The following is a 20378-nucleotide window of genomic DNA, read 5'->3' as shown; positions in this document are numbered from 1 at the left end:
CCTTATCCTATTCTTACCCTTCATGCTAGCTCGCAAATCCCTATTTTTACGTATACAAACATTGCCCAGGAAAAACAAGGACATTGACTTCTTAAACTCAGTATTGGGGGATAATTGACTGTACAGGAGCAATTTTGAAAAAATGATGGGCACTGCTCTAGGACACTATAGGCTCTTGGTAAATTAAAAAGCTCAGCATTTGGACAAGAGAGTGAGAGGCAATAAGGATTGAACAGTGCCATCTAGTGACTGGTGCGCTGCAAAGCAACTAAATACGACACAAATTCACCTTTATATCACAGGCTTTTTCTGAAAAGAAACCTAGTTATATTTGTAACTGCGTTGGGTCATTTGCAGAGAAACTTCTGATCCTCTCTGTTCTGTTATTGCCACAAAGTGTAGCCCTGGATAAATGTGGGAGATGAGATGCTAGAAAGTGAAAGTTTTGAAGCAATTTTCAGGTATTTCATTAAAAACCCTAATTTTAGTAAAGGGTTAGTATACTGGAGAAGAAAGACATGGTTACCCATTTCAGATTTGCTTAAATGCGTACTTTCTTTCCAAAAAAATATGGTTTTGGGTGTACATGTATTTCTTTGTGGCTATACCCAACCAAAAATGCAGTAAATGTGTTGATTTTTCAGTAGCAGAGTCAGTTATTTTTGCAGCTCGGTACTTAAGCTGTGTACCCATTTGGATTTCTGGGGTGTCTACTTTTTTGTCACATTATCCCACATAAAATGCTGCAAAAGTGTTGATTTTGCAGTCACTGAAATTACATAAATTATAGATCATTTGGGGGTATCTTCAGCGCCGGATTTGTGATACGGGTGCCCCGAGGCCGCACAAACCTCCCCCCCGCGCGGCAGCGAGCGCATGCGCGAAGACACCTGCCCCCCCCAGCAGCGAGCGCAAGTGCGCATGTGCATACATTTATTCTCCCATATGGAGCAGTGGGGAGAGGTCCCCATTGCTCCATATGGGAGCAAAATTTAAAAATTTAGTTGTGGCGGGACAGCATGCCGCCCCTAAACTTCTACCGCCCTAGGCCCGGGCCTTTGTGGCCTCTCCACAAATCCGAGCCTGGGTATCTTTACCTCGGGACCTCTACATGCCAAATACTCAGGTAAACCTATGTTTCCCTTTCATTTCATGGCACTCATATTTAGGGAGTTTCATGCCATCTATTGATACATGGGAGATAAGATGCTGCAAAGTGGAAATGTTAGCAAATTCGCCAAATTTAGGAAAGCTCCGTGGCTTGGTACTTGGTGCAGTATAACCCATTTTGAATTTGGGTGAGTGAGTACTTTCCAAAAATATATGGCTTTTTGGGGTGCACTTTTTTGTGACTTTACCCCACATACAATGCTGCAAATGTGTTGATTTTGCCTTTGAAATGACAGAAATGACAGATAATATGGAGTTTCTCTATCTTGGGGTCCCTGCATGCAAAATAGGTAAACCTATGTACATTGGGCATCAAACTGTTCAGTGGCATTTATATTTAAGATGTTTTATTCTGGTATCTAACGATGTAATTAAATAAAATGACTAATCAGCAGCTTTATATGTCATTTGTGTAGTTACTATATGTTTTTAATATGTATCTTTAATGTAATAATTTGTAGCCATAATTACAATACAAGAATCACACACTTTGGGCCTCGTGTATTTGCAGTGCTAGACACACGTAAGAAGAACTTCACCTTTGTATGTTAAAGATGGACCTATTCTAAGCACTTCTGAAATAAGCCTTCATTTTTATTTCTTGAGTTTTTTCATTGGCCTACCTTACCAGCAACTGAAAATACTATCTGGTTGTCAGGATCACTAACCCCAGCAACTAAAATCAGAATTAAGCTCAAGCAACAAGGTAGCTGTTCCAATAAAAAAAACTGATAGTTGCAGAAAAAAAAAAAAAATTTGTGCGTGCCCACGAGCACACAGTTAGGGAAGGTTGTTTGGGGGTCCTGTAAGAATAGCAGGGAGGTCACTCTACAGTTCACACAAATTGCTGCAAGATTTCATCTCATCTTAGATGGATTCTGTCATCGGAAAACATGTGTTTTACAAAACGCATCATTTAATAGTGCTTCTCCAACAAAATCCTGAATGGAAATCTGTTTTTCAAAAGAGCAAACAGACTTTTTCATATTTAATTTTCAAATTTGAAAATGGGGCAAGGCATGTTCTTAGTTTCCTAGGTGCCCTCAGTGATATGACATGCGCTCTTATAAACTTCACTCACACTTTACTGTTGCACTACAAGTTGAAGTGATCTAACCCCCTTCCCCCCTCAGCAGCCAATCAGCAGAACAATGGGACGGTAACAAGATAGCAGCTCCCTGATAAAAATGTTCCCATGCCTCCTAGTGGTGATACGTGAATAACAGTCAATAGTAAAAATTCAAGTCCGGCTTGGGACTCCTCCAGTTACATGGGAGTAGGAGAAACAATACGTTACCTGAAAGCAGTTCTAATGAGTAATGCTGGCTCCTTCTGAAAGCTCAGACTCAGGCACAATGCACCGAGATGGCACCTACACAGCAATATTACAGCAAAAACAATACATTTATTGATTGGAGAATAACATTTCAAATGGTATAATCAATTATTTGCAATGTGAACAGTAAAATATAGTAATAATAACTACACAACAAAAATCATCACAGAATTCCTTTAATGTTTCTTACAAGTCAAGATCTTGTGTCATCACTATACAGTTATAATTGGGGTTACTTGGGCCTTTGTATCCTATATCTGCACCCCCTACAATCAGTGATCCCCAACCAGTGGTTCATGAGCAACATGTTGCTCCCAAACCCCTTGGATGTTGCTCCCAGGGGCCTCAAAGCAGGTGCTTATTTTTGAATTTCTGGCTTAGAGGCAAGTATTGGTTGCATAAAACCCAGTGTAAAGCCAAACAGAGCCTTCTATAGGCTGCCAGTTCACATAGGGGCTACTAAATAGCCAATTATAGCTCTTATTTGCACCCCCAGGAACTGTTTCCATGCTTGTGTTGCTCCCCAATACTTTTCCCATTTGAATGTGGCTCACAAGTATAAAAGGTTGGGGATCCCTGACCTACATCCATCTCTTCCCCCGTTCTCACCCCTTACATTACTGAATTTTTTTATTTTGACATACAAAGATAATTGATTTCATATAATAAATGACTTACTTGTGTTTAAATAAGGCACTGCATATAAATGTGTTAATGGTGGAATGCATCTGCTCTTGTTTTTCTAATTAAACCTTGAAAAACCTTGGTTTTAACATACACCAGTTATAAGGAGTTAGCATTAGTATATATGTTGCAGAACATAGAACGTTATTCGCTCTTCATGTATGAACTGAATATTTTGTTTCCTTTACTTTACAAAATGCTCACAATTTGGTCCATTTCTTTTATCTCACCTTGCCTGCTCCCATAGGGAATTATCTACAGAATAAAGGACTTGTATCAACCTACGTAACCTATTGTATGTAACTCTAGCACTTTAGCACCATTTGAGATCACTTGTGACCCCAGGGGGAGCAATTGCATGAAGGGGTTAAAAAGTGCGACCTTTAATGCTCACTTGCCAAGCACTTGCACCCCTCTGCCTGCTGTGCTGTGAGCACCAGATGAAAATATCTGCTCTTTGTGCTCAGTGTTTGGGAGTGAACTAGATAAAAAGTCAATTCTAGGGTTTAACATAATGTTATGTGACAATAAAAGGAGTGATCATTTTGTTATTAACCCGCAATTGTCTGTTTTATAAAATAGTTAATATTTTCGTTTATATTTTACGTAGAGAGAGAACAGCAACAAACACCATTTTGCTGTGTGTAGCTGGTGTATAAGGGCGCAGGGAGCAACATGCTCTGGCTAAGGGTGGCCCTGCCTTGACCAGACAATAAGTAAATGGCCCCCTTTATGTGTTCCACCTAAAGGACAGGATTTCCAGTGCCCATGCTTGTCCCACCGCATTAATGGTGGGACTTGGGCATGACTAGTGACTGAAGGGTACCGTATATATATCCGAGTCAGGTAACAGAGCATCCGGCATTCGTCTCGCACGCATATGTATATTCCTTTGCTACAGTAGGATCCCCCTGTGTGAAGAGATGGTGCAGTCCAACACCATTGAGTTTAAAAGGCTTGCTAAACCACAGGTGGACACAGGCAGGGAGGTTCTCAGTACAGAATCCTGTACAAAGTAGGAAAATGGAGCATGAGGAAGGAGTAATTATACTTATTGTCTTACATACAGAGAGCAACAGGAGTTATCTAGCTAGCTGGAGCACTTCACGTACGGGTCCACCCTGCCCTCCCCTACTAAAGGCTAAATTCCAGGCATGCAGAGAAATAAAATGGTTCGCTAACGATTTCATCAGCCTGAGGATAGAGTTAATTTAGACCGCCCTTGACACTGCATTTCACCTCCCCTTTTCGCATGACAGTTGAGACCGCCAATGAATTGTCACGTCAGCCCAATCTACTATGGGAGGTGTAGTCCACGAGCATATAGTACGTGTAAAGGAAAGCAAACCCTGGAACTACAAGTACCATAATGCAACGTGATGCCGGGCAGCGAATAACGTTGTAGCGCTGAAAGGGGAAGATTGCGCATGCGTGCTCCGGAAGCGTGTTTCATGTGGAGGTCAGAACATAAGATTCGTCTCGCACCACCCTCCCCCCGTGCATGTGTACGTACACACAGGCGGGGGGGGGCGGGTGCGAATCGAATGCCGGATGCGCTGCTATTACCTGACTCGAGTATAAGCCGAGGGTTACTTTTTCAGCACGTTTTCGGTGCTGAAAAACTCGGCTTACACTCGAGTATATACGGTGAATAATATTGTCCTTGCATGAGATTTAGAATTTTGCCATAGAATATTTGCCCAGTGCTTTTACATTACCCATTACCTATTACCCTCCATGTTCCTCTATGAGGGGGCGGCCATATTTGTGCAGCAGGAGGCTGTTAGAATTAGAAGCTATAACTGACAGGCTGAGAAGGGACAGTCAGGTTGGCAAAACAGTCAGGTTTAGGGACTTCAACTAACAATTACTTACAAAAGCAGCCATATTAGTGAGAAATGATCACCATGACCTATAGGGAACTTGAGGCCTTGCCAGTAAATTGTTAAGGGGAAGAAATAACCTCTCCTCCTGTGAATCTTCCCTTTGCTAATACATACAATATCTACATTAACTCTGTGATCCCAGAGCAGAGAAGTGCACACTCGCTCTCAGGTAAGTTGATTAACAACAACAAGACCATATTATCTTCTCTATAGGGAAGGATGGGTTATCTTTGGCCGTGCTGTACAACTGCGCTTCTACTCTCAAGTGTTTGGATAGTGGAAGACTAATTGGGCTCAGGCGTGTGGACTTCATTTCTTATTGCAGACTGATATATCGTCTGCCGTTTTATCACTGTGAAGTCTGTACCAGTAGTGAATCTAGAATAAATAAATACACACTATTTTAAAGGTGATTTCTACAGGATAAGGAGATCCATTTGTTAAGTAGACGTGTAATTATTCTTTGGATTCATAAACAACTAGTGTTTTTTTTTTAATTGTATTAATTGTGTTGCCCATTTATCTGTTTTTACAGACAAAATGTTCAGTGTTTTTTATCCTATTGGTATAACGGAGAGGAATGTGATATCTAGTTCCTATGGATTTGCACTGATAAAATCTTGCTTTAGCACTTAAAAAGACCAGCAATATGAACAAATGAGCATTATTCTTTTGAAGGTTTTCATTGAAGCAATGATCATTTTTTCTGTTGACTAAACAAGGTCCCACCTGGTCTGATATATTCAATAGGCTGATGGCACATGGGACGTTTATTCTCCCTGTATATTTCAGCCAGCGGAGAAGTGACGGCATCTACCCATGCAGCCTTTCATCAATTTAAATGGGAAACATCTGACTGCACTGGTATTGGCTCCAGTTAGGTCTAACACTAGTCCTGGCACTGTAGTGCGTTCACTTTGAACTAAATACATTGTGAAATATTGTTTTACATTCTGTTGTTTTGGGAGAAGAGTTATTGGCTTTTCTGTGCTTTAATGGGGGAACTTATTTCCGGTGCACATCACACTAATTCTGTGTACTTCAAGGAAAACAACAGAAGCCTCTCTTGCATTATGGCAGGGTTTTTAGATACACGCTCTGGATCAGAGTCTGTGTCCCATTGGACAAAATAGGAACAAATACCCTTTATCTTAATTGGTGAATAACATTTACTACACTGTGGCTTAGAATGCCTGCAAAAGAGAGAATGAGGGCTAGTTGAGGATATGAAACAGACACCTTATAATTATAATTCATGTAAGTGCATGATATCTGAAGCTCCAGTGAAACAAAAAACACTTCTAAGAGTAATGGCGCAAGGGATGTATTGTCATTCAATGCATTCTATAGCCCAAAGCTTGTGTAAAAATAAAATAAATGGTATTATCCACATGGGTAATTCTGTGATAACATTGGCTGAAATACACAAGTGGAGGAAAGTACCATGTGTGGAGAGGCTGGAAAAGTCCATCAGTTGAGGACCAGGTTGTGGGTGTGGTCCTGTTCTGACAGGTCTGACCCTACCATTTAATTGGACTGTTGGTGTAGGGTCATTATGATTGGATTGGCCCAATGGTTTACTTGCTGTGTATAGGCAGCTTTAGATCATGTGTATTTCTAGACATTCCCCCAAATGTCCTTCAAAAGAAACTTTATGTAAACATCATACTTTGTAAAAAACACAAGTACACGTTACATGAACATTATGTTTAAATGCGTTTGTGGCATTTTAATTTTCCTTTGCACACTTTGTTTTGCTCATAGTGTATGTTCTAGCCTGTATCTGGCACTTTAACCTTACATTTCCATGGAACTAGATAAAATGCAATGTTGATCTTCCAGAAGATTGTTACCAGATTCAAGAAGGTGTAATAGTGTTGTGCAGACTGTGGCTTTAGGTTTGTTTTGGTAATAAGACTGAGCTTTGTTTTAGGTCTTTGTGAAACCTTTCTAAATGGAGGTCGGGTCTGGCCCCGCCAGTCCCTCAAGGTTAATGCACTTTTAATTCTGAATATACTTTGATTATCATTTCTGTTTTGTGACTCTGTTTCTTTCTGTGTGCGACATTTCCTCAACATCTCTCAAACAACAAAAATACCCCACACAATTTCAAATATGGGAGGGGGATCCTTGTGATAGAAAAGGTTTATAGTCTGAAACCATAGCTCGTTGCTATAGGAGATGTATTTTATTTCCAGGAATCAGTAAAACTCAGTGTGCTGATTGTATTTAAAAGTCAGGCATGTGTAACACCAAAAATACATGCAGAGGCAGATTTGGGAAAAAAGTTTTTTTCCCATCAGTCAGTAGCCTTGAATCGAGTGTTTTGCCTCCAATAAGGGTTAATTTTATCTTTAGTATCTTAGTTGGGATCAAGTACAAAGTAGTGTTTTATTATTACAGAGAAAAAGGAATTTATTGAAAAAAAAAATAGAATTATTTGCTTATATATAATATGAAGTTGATCATGGCATTTCTAGTAATTCAATGGGTTTCCAGATAATAGATCCCATACCTGTATTTCCTTTGTGCCTATTTCTAATGAAGACACATGGCACAGTGCTATAGAGGGCAAGGAGTAAAGTTGCCTTTTTTGTGCACCTCCATAGAGGGAAGAAGCACACCGGCATACTGGCAATTGCAGAAAGCTGTGGCTACATGTAAATGTGCTAAAGGCAATTGCTGGTGTGCCGGGGTGCTTCTGGAGATCTATGGATTTGGCTTGAAGCAGCAGTGGAACTGAATGCACCCTATGGAATTATGTAAGTGGTGTACCCACACAGTACAACAAATTTCAGAAAGGTCTATGGGAGCCTGCTGAATAGAAGGCACATTTTAGTTAAATATTTTTAAAAAAATTTATTAGTGTGAAAACTATTTGATGTTAAAAAAGTAAAATGTAGCATTTCGGAAGAAACTTAAGTTAGTGAGCAGTGAAGAGTCATCTGACATATCTCTGATCAGACCGCTGGCTGTGTCCTGTCAGACAACCAAAAGCAGGTGGCACTGTTGTTTTAAATTCATCATAACAGTGTAAAACAGCTAATATCATGAAAACTAGAAAACTTGCAGTGGCACTCAGAAGGGCAATTTCACACTTATTTTTGAAGGTAAAATTCCCTTTAAGATCTTTATCAAGTAATGTACCCTTAATAGAGAAACAAGGAATTATGGGAACAAAATAACTTGTCTTGCAGATTGCAATATTTGTGCCCATGACTGTGAGCCTACAGTGAGGCACGGGGAGGTGGCAGATCACACTGCTTCATTCAACCCAGTGTTTTTGTGCCGGCCCTGATACCCCACAGCAGTGTGCCTGGCTCCGTGTGTGATGGCACTGCAGCATCAGAATCCACACAGATCCAGGATCTTAAAAATACAAATTATTATAATCTGAGGTTACTGTTTATTAAATTCTTTACAAATTATCTACTTTCCAACATATTACATATTAGCAGGTAGGCAGGTTATATATAGGCATATAGGTGGCGATACACGTGGCGCACAAAAGATCAAAAGATCGTTCAATCCGCCACTAACGTTCATGGCTGAATCTGATCTGTAGATCTGAAGGATCCCTTCTGGCCCTGAAGAATTGTCTCACCAATATAAATCCCTATAAATACTTCAGGGGAACACATTTTCCAATTAAGGTCAGATTGTAGACTTCTGGCCATGTGAATAAACAATAGATCCAATTCATTGCATTCACTGCATAAATCTGGTCATCATCAATATACAGCCATGTCTGACAGCAGGATCTTACCAAATACCCCTTCCCTAAAGATTTGCCATCGACACAACACGCCTGTGGGATACAAACGCTCTATGTTGCATCCGACAAGATAAAGTCTGATGAAGATACAGGAACAGAACATTCCATCAGACTTGATCTGATCCAACTTTACATTACAGCTTATGGAGATCAGATTTGGTTGGGTTGGGTGCTGTTGCATGACAAGATCAGGTAAAATCTGACCCACTGAATCTGATCAAAATCTCCGGTGGAGTTTAGCCCTAAAGGGCACCTATCTTGAGAATATGGTTTCCCCCGCCTGAGGTGCAGGCTAATAGTGCCCTTTAATATATTGATATAAATGTTTCTGTAGAAGCCTCACAATGAATATCCTTTTGTCTGCATTATCCATATGCATTAAAATGATTGCAATATACATTCTCCAGGCAGCAGAAACACAACACATAACATTTTCTGAAGAACTTTCTGCTTTATCTATAGTTTGCACTGACAGGCTCAGCATCCAGCTATCTGTGCATTCTTCACATGGGATTACTGGGTTCCCTTTCTTTGCCTTTTGCACAGTCAGGCTCATTATTGATTGGCACAGATCTTAACCAGCACGACTACTGCACTCTTTAGCCTCGCTGACGCCGCTGCACTGCAGAGCTGTACTGAGTACACACACTGCTTTCTTCTACGTTTGCATCTTAAATAAGCCTCTCGGGAGGGAAGGAGTGGATTCCTTCTTTATTGGTTTAGCACTACATTTCCCAGCACCCCTAGCAGGCACAGGCTGTCAGGGCATGCTGGGACATTTTTCGTAACAGTCAGAGGCCTGCAGGTTGATCATCTAAGGCCCTGCACAGGATAATGACATTGCACCGTGAAAATAAATCCACTGTTATTATAATCTTGACCCTTCTGAAAATGATATAAAATGAATTTTAAAAATCTGCCTACGTTGTCAAATGTGCCCTTTAACCTTTTTGTTGCTGGCAACGCATTGTTCCAGCAGTTCTGTTTGCCCATGCTGTGTACCTGTTACTGAATAGAACAGTATCACATACTTTGCACTGGCTCTTGGTTTCTTACTGATAAACTATATATATATGTGTTAGGTTTTTGTGTTCTACAGTTTGGAGCAGGGAAGACTGGAATCTTAGATCTGATTTCAAGTGCTCAGCTTAGGGATTCTTTAAACCTGACAGCCCTGTTTCATTTGCACGTCCTCTGGGGAAAAGACTTTTATATCTTTATATCTTATTAAGGGGAAACACATAAAACTTCACAATACATCAAATACAATTTCATGTGCCTGTAAAGCCTTATGCCAATGGCCCCTGGGATGTGCTCTGAAAACTGTAGGAGGAGAAGCCTTTACATGGCCTTGCATTCTATCATTTACTAGAATAAAATCAGTCTGGCACTAGTGGTGACGAGCAGAATTTTGGCAGGAATACTCAGTATATTGCCTGGGAGCCATTACAGTTCAGTTCTGTGCCCTCTAAGCTATTATCCATAATGGCCCATCAGATTGTTTCCTATTCCTTAACCATCTAAGTGACACAAAGATGCAGTTTCTCTTCAATTTCTTCAATTTCTTTCAGGGCCAATAATCATTAACCCACAAGGATCATAGAATTATTTGTTGGAGGGGCCATTTGGCTGGACATACATGCCTAGATGGTCGGGCAGCATAGTCAAAGCTAGCCAAAACTGCCTACAATATCTGGGCATGTATAGCCAACTAGAGGCCTGTCTAGCTGGAGTATTATAGTCAGATGTGGCCGTCCAATATATTGGTTCTCATCATTCCCAACTCCACTGATGCCTTTTCATGATATCATCATTTTATTACCATTCTTCAACTATATATATATATGGTGTAATGGATAATGGATACAAGCAAAAACTTGGGCACTATAGACCTGGGCTGGGGTGTGTTTACTTGGTGTGTTTCTGCTGGAATGTATTTGACCATGCATTAACAGCAGCTGGAGGACCTGCAGTGCCACCAACCACATGGAGATCACTAGTACGTGCACCAGATGCACAAAAAGACCTGTCTAGCCATGTCTGACACATGTACTTCGAGTCCCCACACTATTACAATTTGTTCAACCCCAGAGATGCCCAAATATACCAAGAAATGCTTGTTTGTACATGCCCATAGGGTAATTACACACAGTTAGGAAGTTTTTCCTTAGAGCACCCAAAACAGCCACCCATGTAGACTAACATTACAATCATCAGACTTGCAGGGGAGGATTTTTTGGGCACTGTAATGCCTTGGTTTTTGGCTAAAAGAGCCCTGTGTACCCTTAGTGATTATAGTGTAATTCAGAAGTCTCCAACGTTTTTAACTTGTTAGCCACATTCAAATGTAAAAACAAGTTCCTAGGGGTGCCGAATTGGCTATTTGTTATTCCCTACGTGGACTGGAAGCCTACAGGAGGCTGTGATTGTAAGTACAACTGTTTCTTATGCAACTAAAACTTGCCCAAAAGCCATGAATGCAAAAAGAAGCACATACTTTGAGGCCACTGGAAGCAACATCTGGGGGTTGGTGAGTAACATTTTGCTTGTGAGCTACTGGTCGGGGATCACTGGTGTAATTCATGCAGTTCTATTACCACGCTGCTATTATTATTTATTATTATTATTAGCTGCATACTTCACTAAAGTAGTATGTGTGTAAAGCATTTCAAATTACATTTTTTCATACAGGCCTACGATGGAAAGACAGGCTGGTGGCAATCTCCCATCATTTGCAGAGAAGCTTCTGATCCTCTCTGTTATGTTATTGCCACAAAGTGTAGCCCTGGATAAATGTGGGAGATGAGATGCTAGAAAGTGAAAGCTTTGAAGTAATTTTCAGGTATTTCATTAAAAACCCTAATTTTAGTAAAGGGTTAGTAGACTGGAGTAGAAAGACATGGTTACCCATTTCGGATTTGCTTAAATGCGTACTTTCTTTCCAAAAAATATGGTTTGGGGTGTAAATGTATTTCTTTGTGGCTTTACCCAAAAATGCAGTAAATGTGTTGATTTTTCAGTAGCAGAGTCAATTTCTTTCATACTGAAAGTGCTGGTAACAATAACTCCGGGGGGGCTTACTTACTAATATAGGTATCAAACCAATCAGCAATAGATTTTGAATCATCTAAAGGTAGGTATACATGGTCCAACAATTAACAGACTCTAACTGATTGGCCCACAGCCCAACCAAACGAATACCATGTGATGGGCCATACTTATGCATGGGCACCTTTCTATTGTTCCAATAAGTAGGGCCAACATTTGGAACAGCAGGAAGTGAAGAGCCAATACTGATCATTCCACTGCTGGAAAGTTCATGTAGAAGATGCTCATATCATTGAGTAAATAGATCTCAATATCAACAGCTGATGTTACTCTATAATAAACTAATTAACAGCCAGTTCATTGGGTCAGCGGAGTTTTCCCTAAGTTTAACCTACCCACCTCCCTGCCTCATTTAGGGGGCCAATAACTAGACAGTAGTAGTTCATATATATAGTAAAAATGATTAATATGCTAATAAGTCAGTCAGTTGATTTGGGGCTCAGTGGAGCTTGCCCAAGTTAGACCCTACCTGCCCCTGTCATGCTGCTCTGTACTCTCATTGCTTGATAAGTAACTTAAGTACATTTCTTTCAACCTTTGCAAGTTTCTGCACAATTTACATAAATTGTCTAGAAGTAAGTCTAGGGGCCCAATAATCTTGCTGTGGGGCCCAATAACCAATCCTTCAACTGCTGGAAAGTTCATGAAGTTAATAGCTTATATAATTCAGTAAATAGATCCAAATATAAACTGCCATACTCTGTAACAAGCAGTTCAGATAAACAGTTAATAAAACAGTTAATATGATATTTAGTCAGTCATTTCATTGGGGGGAATGCGGAATTTACCTTAAGGCTGAAGTCAGACGTGGCGTATTCTCGGCAAGCCGAAAAACGATTACCGAGAATACGCCCCGCTTCTGTAAATGCGTCCAACCTGTGCCTGCACCCAAATGAATGAGATACGCTCAGGTGCAGGCACATGTAGCCGAAATACACATAAACTTTGCATTCTCTCGCGTTTTTATGCGTATTTCGGCTACATGTGCCTGCACCTGAGCGTATCTCATTCATTCGGGTGCAGGCACAGGTAGGACGCACTTCCAGTAGTGGAGCGTATACTCGGCAAGTGTTTTCGGTTTGACAAGAATACGCCACGTCTGACATCGGCCTAAGTTGTTAAATTCATTAATGGTCAGTGGAGTTTGCCCCTGCTCCTGTTAAGCTTCTCAGCATTGCCACTGCTTGCTACGCTAGTTATGTAAGCTCCTATTTATTAAGTTACATTAAGTTTCTAGGCAACGTGTGTAAGTTTAATGTAACTTTATAGGTAACTTGAGCAATTTTAATAACTTTAATGATACAATTGGGCCCAAATTCATATGCAGATCTCACCAGGCCCAGCACAACTGCCCCTCCCCCCCAGATGGCAGCCCTGATACTGGATGTTGTATTTGGATATTTGTGCATCAGCGATCACTATAAAACTCACTCCTGACCCAGTAACTGATTCTTTATTATTTTTTGTGTTCAAGTTTACACTTCATGAGTATTTAATATTTTAAGGTTAGTTACTGACATTTGATATTGATTGTATATTATAATAAAGTCAGAGGCTGGAAGAGAGGTATTTACTTGCAAGAAAAGTTTAAACAAGTATTTAATTTCTGGGGAACTATTAAGTATAGTTTTACATGTAATTTAATAGAGCTTTCTAAACAAAGTCATTTTAAAAATGTCTCTTTGCTATCCCCCTCTCAGCAATCTGTCTCAACATGGAGACCTTCATGAAATGAAGCCTGTATTACACTTTTGTTTTCTCGACAGTTACCATTTAACTGCAATTTAGAGCATTGAAACTCTCTGTAGGTATGTGTGTAATTGGTTTCCATAGTAACGACATTCTAAGGCTGAGTGTATTCCACAGTGTAAACACCAGAGTCATTATGACATCATCACAATGTGATGATGTCACAATGGTCACTGTTTAGCTGTAGAACACACACACTCAGGCACAGCCACATTTGGTTCCTCACATCAGAGTGCGAAGACGAGCTTGTCATCTGATAAAAAAACCCGAGATACCGCAGTTTTTTAAAGAATGTGTTCCAGACTTTTTTGTTGCCTGCCATGCAGGAAAACGGTAAGGATATTAAAATATTTAATTTATGGGGAACTTTCATCAAAATAAACATTTAATATAACATAAATCTCATGGAAAGAGACTTTCTAAACCAAATCATTTAAAAAGTTATTGTCACAATCCCTCAGCAATCTGTCTCTACATGTAGGATTCCATGAGATGAAGCTTATATGACATTTTTAACCAAAATGGAGAATGTCAGAGCGATCTGTATGCAGATTCTACAATCCAATAAATCCTCTAATATAAACTCTGGGGAATAGTGACGAGCCAATCTGTCCCATTTTGCTTCAGCAAAAAAATCATGAAACTGCTGAAAAATATGCAAAATGCATTGTTAATTGGCAGTTTTTGTTAAATTTTTTTCCCACTCCTTAACTGTAATCAAGCTTATTATAAGCATCTGTAGTATTAGCTTATTAGAAGTATGTGTAGTATTAGCTTATTATAAGCATATGTAGTATTAGCTTATTAGAAGTATGTGTAGTATTAGCTTATTAGAAGTATGTGTAGTATTAGCTTATTAGAAGTATGTGTAGTATTAGCTTATTAGAAGTATGTGTAGTATTAGCTTATTAGAAGTATGTGTAGTATTAGCTTATTAGAAGTATGTGTAGTATTAGCTTATTAGAAGTATCTGTAGTATTAGCTTATTAGAAGTATGTGTAGTATTAGCTTATTAGAAGTATGTGTAGTATTAGCTTATAATAAGCATCTGTAGTATTAGCTTATTAGAAGTATGTGTAGTATTAGCTTATTAGAAGTATGTGTAGTATTAGCTTATTATAAGCATCTGTAGTATTAGCTTATTAGAAGTATGTGTAGTATTAGCTTATTAGAAGTATGTGTAGTATTAGCTTATTAGAAGTATGTGTAGTATTAGCTTATTAGAAGTATCTGTAGTATTAGCTTATTAGAAGTATCTGTAGTATTAGCTTATTAGAAGTATCTGTAGTATTAGCTTATTAGAAGTATGTGTAGTATTAGCTTATTAGAAGTATGTGTAGTATTAGCTTATTAGAAGTATGTGTAGTATTAGCTTATTAGAAGTATGTGTAGTATTAGCTTATTAGAAGTATGTGTAGTATTAGCTTATTAGAAGTATGTGTAGTATTAGCTTATTAGAAGTATGTGTAGTATTAGCTTATTAGAAGTATGTGTATGCAGATGTTAATCAAAATAATGAATCAGCTAATGTAACAGTTAAAGAAACTCAGATGCCCCCCAGTAGTTGGTCTGACTGCATTTCAATTTAAAGTGAATTAGTTTGAAGTGAAATGTCTACATTTAACCTGAATTCACTAATCATATAAATATCTATATTTCAGCAGAAAAAGCTGGACGAGTTTGAAGTTGTCATTGGACAATTCAGAAGCGAAATGGATCGCGAATTGAAAGGTAATAATCAAATTCTTTCGATAATCCCTTAATAGATATTTCATAAGCTAACTCCTATGTACCTACACACACACAGTTTGGAACTCTATAACCATTTAATAATGTACTATGGATTATCCTCTAAGGACAGTATAGGGGCCAATTATGGATATAGAAAAATAAATATTTTGCTTGTTTTTATGGCAATTTAGCCACTGGAAGGCAGTGTTTGTTTAAAGACTAAGAACAAGATTAAAAACAAGTAAGAAGCAATCAGCATGGCAGCTTCTAGTTATATATATTTTATATATATATATATATATATAAATAAATAAGAATATCTGTATAAAAGAACCTAACAATTAGACATATTTCCCCTGTAATAGCACTAAACCTTTACTTCAACAACCTTTCTGCGCCTTTTCAATTTAATCACAAGGTTTGAGTTATCGTTTATGTAAAGCAGAACATATCTCACAAATATTTTTCCTTTTCTCCAGAAATAGAAGGAATCTACAAGGAGCAGCTAGAAGAAATCCGGGAAGCCTGGATGGATTCGCTGGCTCATTTAGAGGTATGTAAATAATAAATATACTCTGTGTTCCACTAAAGAATTCTATATACTGTATATAAATATATGATATATCAAGAGAGCTGAGCACCCAAATGGTTCAATGTTCAAATGCAGCTTCCTTTATTTACCGTTTTCATGATTAGTGCCCCTTAGTCCCCATTAAGACAGTCCTTTAGTTGGTTCCCAATGAGCCCAGATGACCTCACTGCGCGCTCAGTTCCTATGTAACTGTGGCTTCCCGTATTACTTAAAGCACTACCCATAGGGAATATGGTTTCCTTGTTGCTACCTTTAGTACTTTCAGTATTGCAGTTTTTCATCTTCAGGGTTACATCTAACGTAATAACTAGAATCTGGCTGCAGAGCAATCATTTGTACCTGCATCTAAATGACATTTTAATTACCAGCCCACAATGCCCAGCCATCTGCCACTCACCCCAATGTACCACCTCCCAACACTTGTGCAGAGCCTCACCCTGTATTTACTGTATAGAACAAAGGCCAGTTATTCCCAGATTCTGAATTGTTGCAGTAGGTCAGCTTTCTTAAATGGTATAAATGGACTTATTTATCTTAAAATACAACTACTTTTTTGTATGAAATTAGAAATGTAAAAATGATTGGCCTGATGATTTTATTTATTCTTTGCTTTACTTGCAGGACAGAATTGATGATATATTAGGGGTCATAGACAATATGCAGGCCCTAATATTTGAAATGAAGACAAAAGAAAGGAAAGAAGAAGAACTCACTGAAGAGTCTTATGAAACTGCTATGGGGAGTTCCTTAAGCAGTGAAAACACTGCCGAGGAGCAACCTACAAGCAGTGAGGGCTCTAACAGTGAGGGAGAGGAACAGGAAGGATCGGAAAGCGGGACAAGTAAGGAAGAAAGAATGGAGAAAAGTGAAGGTGCAGAGGATAAAAACAATGTGAAGCAAGTGAGCTTCGCAGGAAACCTCTGCACTTTTCATGAGATCCCGCAAAGGAAGAAGGAAAAAGGAAGCAAATTCATAAGATTCTTTAGAAGAATCTTTGGAAAGAAAGCTAAGAAAAGTTGGATTAAAGAGAACACGGAAAACTGCGATGAAAGTGGACAACGCACGGACATGGAAAGAGGGTCTACCACCGTAATAGATGATGGGACCCGGCATTGGAAGAGCGCAATGCTTGATCATGAGGAAGATCGGCTGCTGAATGATTAAAGCAGTCAGAGGAAGCAGTGAGAAAATTAAAAAAAAAAAACAACAAAAAGCTAAATTTAAAAAAAAATTTAAAAAAAACAAAAAGCAAAAAAAATTAAAAAAAGACAAAATACAAAAAAAGCAAAAAAGGCACAAAAAAAAAAGAAATAAAAGAAGACTGCAGAAGTGCCAGTACGGAGCGAGGAAGGACGCAGGAGCAGCCCGTAGTTTGAGGATGCAGCTGGGAGTGGGGAGCATGGAGCTGGAGCGTGCCGTAGTATGAGGACGCAGCGGGGAGAGGGGGGGCGGGGCCGTAGTTGGAGGACGCAGTGGGGAGCGGCAGTACAGAGCGCGGAAGGACGCAGGAGCGGCCCGTAGTTTGAGGGCGCAGTGAGGAGCAGCAGTACAGAGCGCGGAAGGACGCAGGAGCGGCCCGTAGTTGGAGGACGCAGTGGGGAGCGGCAGTACAGAGCGCGGAAGGACGCAGGAGCGGACCGTAGTTGGAGGACGCAGTGGGGAGCGGCAGTATGGAGCGAGGAAGGATGCAGGAGCGGCCCATAGTTTGAGGATGCAGGAGGGAGCTGGAGCTGGCCGTAGTATGAAGACGCAGTGGGGAGAGGGGGGGCGGCAGTACGGAGCGAGGAAGGACGCAGGAGCTGCCCATAGTTTGAGGACGCAGCTGCGAGTGGGGAGCATGGAGCTGGAGCGGGCCGTAGTATGTGGATGCAACGGGGAGAGGGGGCGGGGCCACAGTTTGAGGATACAGCAGGGAGAGTGGGGGCAGGCCGTAATTTTGAGGACACAGTGGGGAGTGGGGGAGCGGGGTTGTACTTTGAGGACTATAGACTGGCTCCCGAACAGTCCGTGAACTGGCCCCCTGTTAAAAAAGTTTGAGCAACCCTGCCCTAGATGCTTGTAAAAGTCCAGCTACAAGTTCCTTGTAGGGCAGAGTAGATGAAATATCAGGGGTCATAACCAATATACAGGCCCTGATAATGGAAATGAAGAGAAAAGATCAGGTGAGGAAGACGCAGCAGGGAGTGGGAGGACACAGTGGGGAGCGGCAGTACAGAGCGAGGAAGGACGCAGGAGCGGGCCGTAGATTGAGGACGCTGCAGGGAGTGGGGAGCAGGCAGCGGGAGTTGGGAAAATTGTGATTATGAATTGCGAGCGGGTAACTTTATCGAGTGGAGGGGCAGATCCCTGTATCTAGCTGTTTGCAGTTACTATTTTGTCTGATATGAAATGTTTTTAGTGGTTATTTATTTCCTATGATAGGCTCTGAACTGGATTTTTATCTGCATTCTTTGAATCTTGTACTATTGGAAACTATAAAGATAGTTTACGGCGTTGGATGGATTTTTAGCAGGAGAAAAATGCAAGTTGACTGAAATGACCTCATACTGCAAAGTTGATCAAGGGAATGGCCTGCCTGCCTTTTTGGAGTCAACTGAGAGTTTGGTGGGTTTTATATAGAATAAAAGTTTGAACTTGATGGACTCAGAAGTTGGAAGGAATTCCCTATCTTAGGCTAATTGCCTGGGGTTTCTTGTCTTATTCTGGATTAACTGGAAGCTTGGCGGGTTTCTCTTAGAAGCAAAACGTTGATCTTGATAGATTTGTGTTTAGTGAGGGAGAAACTACAAGATTAGTGAACTGACTTCTTGTTGCAAAGTTGATCCAGGGACTGGTCCGACTGCCTATTTGGAGTCAGGAAGGAATTTTTCCCCATCTGAGACAAATTGGCCACAACTTCAGATGGGTTTTTTTGCCTTCCTCTGGATCAACTGGAAGTTTTGTGGGTTTCACTTAGAAATTGGTTTAAGCATGGTTTTGTCAGAGGAAGAAAATGAGGATGAAGAGATGATGGGGAGAAGTATAACTACGACAGAAGGAGAAGCAAGTTACATTTACAGAAGATCTCTGCACCTACAATGAGATCCCTTGATGGAAAAAAAGCTGTGATGAATAACTATGTGATTCTTCAAAAATATGTTATTTATTACACATTTATTTCTATATTTTAAATAAAACAGGATTCAAAATCTAAAAATGTGTTTAACTTAATAACATAATACTTAAAGGGCTCTCTATTTTTGTCCTTTCCCCAATGAAAGTTGGCCACACATTGAACAGATTGTATGTGAATGCACCATAGTACAGACCATATTGTAAGATACAAATTTAGGGTGCTTGGTTGTGTGTATATATATATATATATAGATACTCAGGGTAGGATTGACAGCACACGCAGGGTTTTCATATGAAAAATCACAAAGGTGTAGATGAATAAATGTGAGGCTTTATTCAGTCCGACGTTTCAGTTCCTATCTGGAACTTTCATCAGGGACAGCTGTCCCTGATGAAAGTTCCAGATAGGAACTGAAACGTCGGACTGAATAAAGCCTCACATTTATTCATCTACACCTTTGTGATTTTTCATATGAAAACCCTGCATGTGCTGTCAATCCTACCCTGAGTATCTATACCTCCTGCACGAACACCCAGGTATTATCTTGTTCTTATGGTGTGCAGCTTTCCAGCAACTCGTTTCTATATATATATATATATATATATATATATATATATATATATATATATATATATATATATATAATTTCTACATGGTATGCAGGTTGGGGGTTGTGGTGCCAGGGTGCTGATATGAAACAGGTGGGTGGGGTTATGTTTCCTTTATATAGCTTAATTGTGTGTATAGGTTCTGGGGTTTGGCATTGTGAACAAGGTCCCAGACCAGGACCGAAACGTTGATGTTTTTTAACCATGAAGTAAATTATCAATAAAGCACCCCTAGTAATTATAATCACTTACCTGATGCCCCAAGCCAGTGCTCCCGTTAGCAAAAAAACTGCCCTGGCCAGGGGTACTTCTGCGCAAGCACCACGGAGCGACCTTCTTTCTTCCCTGCTCTGGATGTGCATGCACAGGAGAGTGAAAGTGTAACTATATTTTCACCCCAGTGAGCGTGTGTAGGCCTAGGGCAATCAGAGAAAGAAGTAGGGGAAGAAGACAATCGCACCATGGTGCTCGCTCAGAAGTACCCCAGCCCGGTGTACTTTGCTTCTAACAGGAGCACTGGCCCGGGGTATCATATATACAATTATAATCATGGGGCCGTGCCTAACATTTAGTAATGTAACCTTCTCCTTTAACAGTGCGTGGTTTGGGTTTGCGATAGCCCTA

The 20378-nt window shown here is 40.0% G+C and overlaps 1 protein-coding gene across 1 annotated transcript in view; it reads left to right on the top strand.

Annotated features, from left to right (window-relative positions):
• Positions 1-17267, top strand: part of LOC105947951 — a 34222-nt gene extending 16955 nt beyond the window's left edge. The window contains exon 4 of the mRNA XM_031894777.1: positions 16653-17267. Coding sequence (XP_031750637.1) covers positions 16653-17195 — 543 coding nt within the window. The 3' untranslated portion in view covers positions 17196-17267. The remainder of the gene's footprint in view (positions 1-16652) is intronic.
• Positions 17268-20378: the final 3111 nt, after the last annotated feature.

This window comes from Xenopus tropicalis, chromosome 10 (genome assembly GCF_000004195.4).
Source record: "Xenopus tropicalis strain Nigerian chromosome 10, UCB_Xtro_10.0, whole genome shotgun sequence".
Taxonomy (NCBI): Eukaryota; Metazoa; Chordata; class Amphibia; order Anura; family Pipidae; genus Xenopus; species Xenopus tropicalis.
The sequence above is the reverse complement of the archived record's forward strand: the minus strand, read 5'-3'. Positions and strand labels throughout refer to the sequence as shown.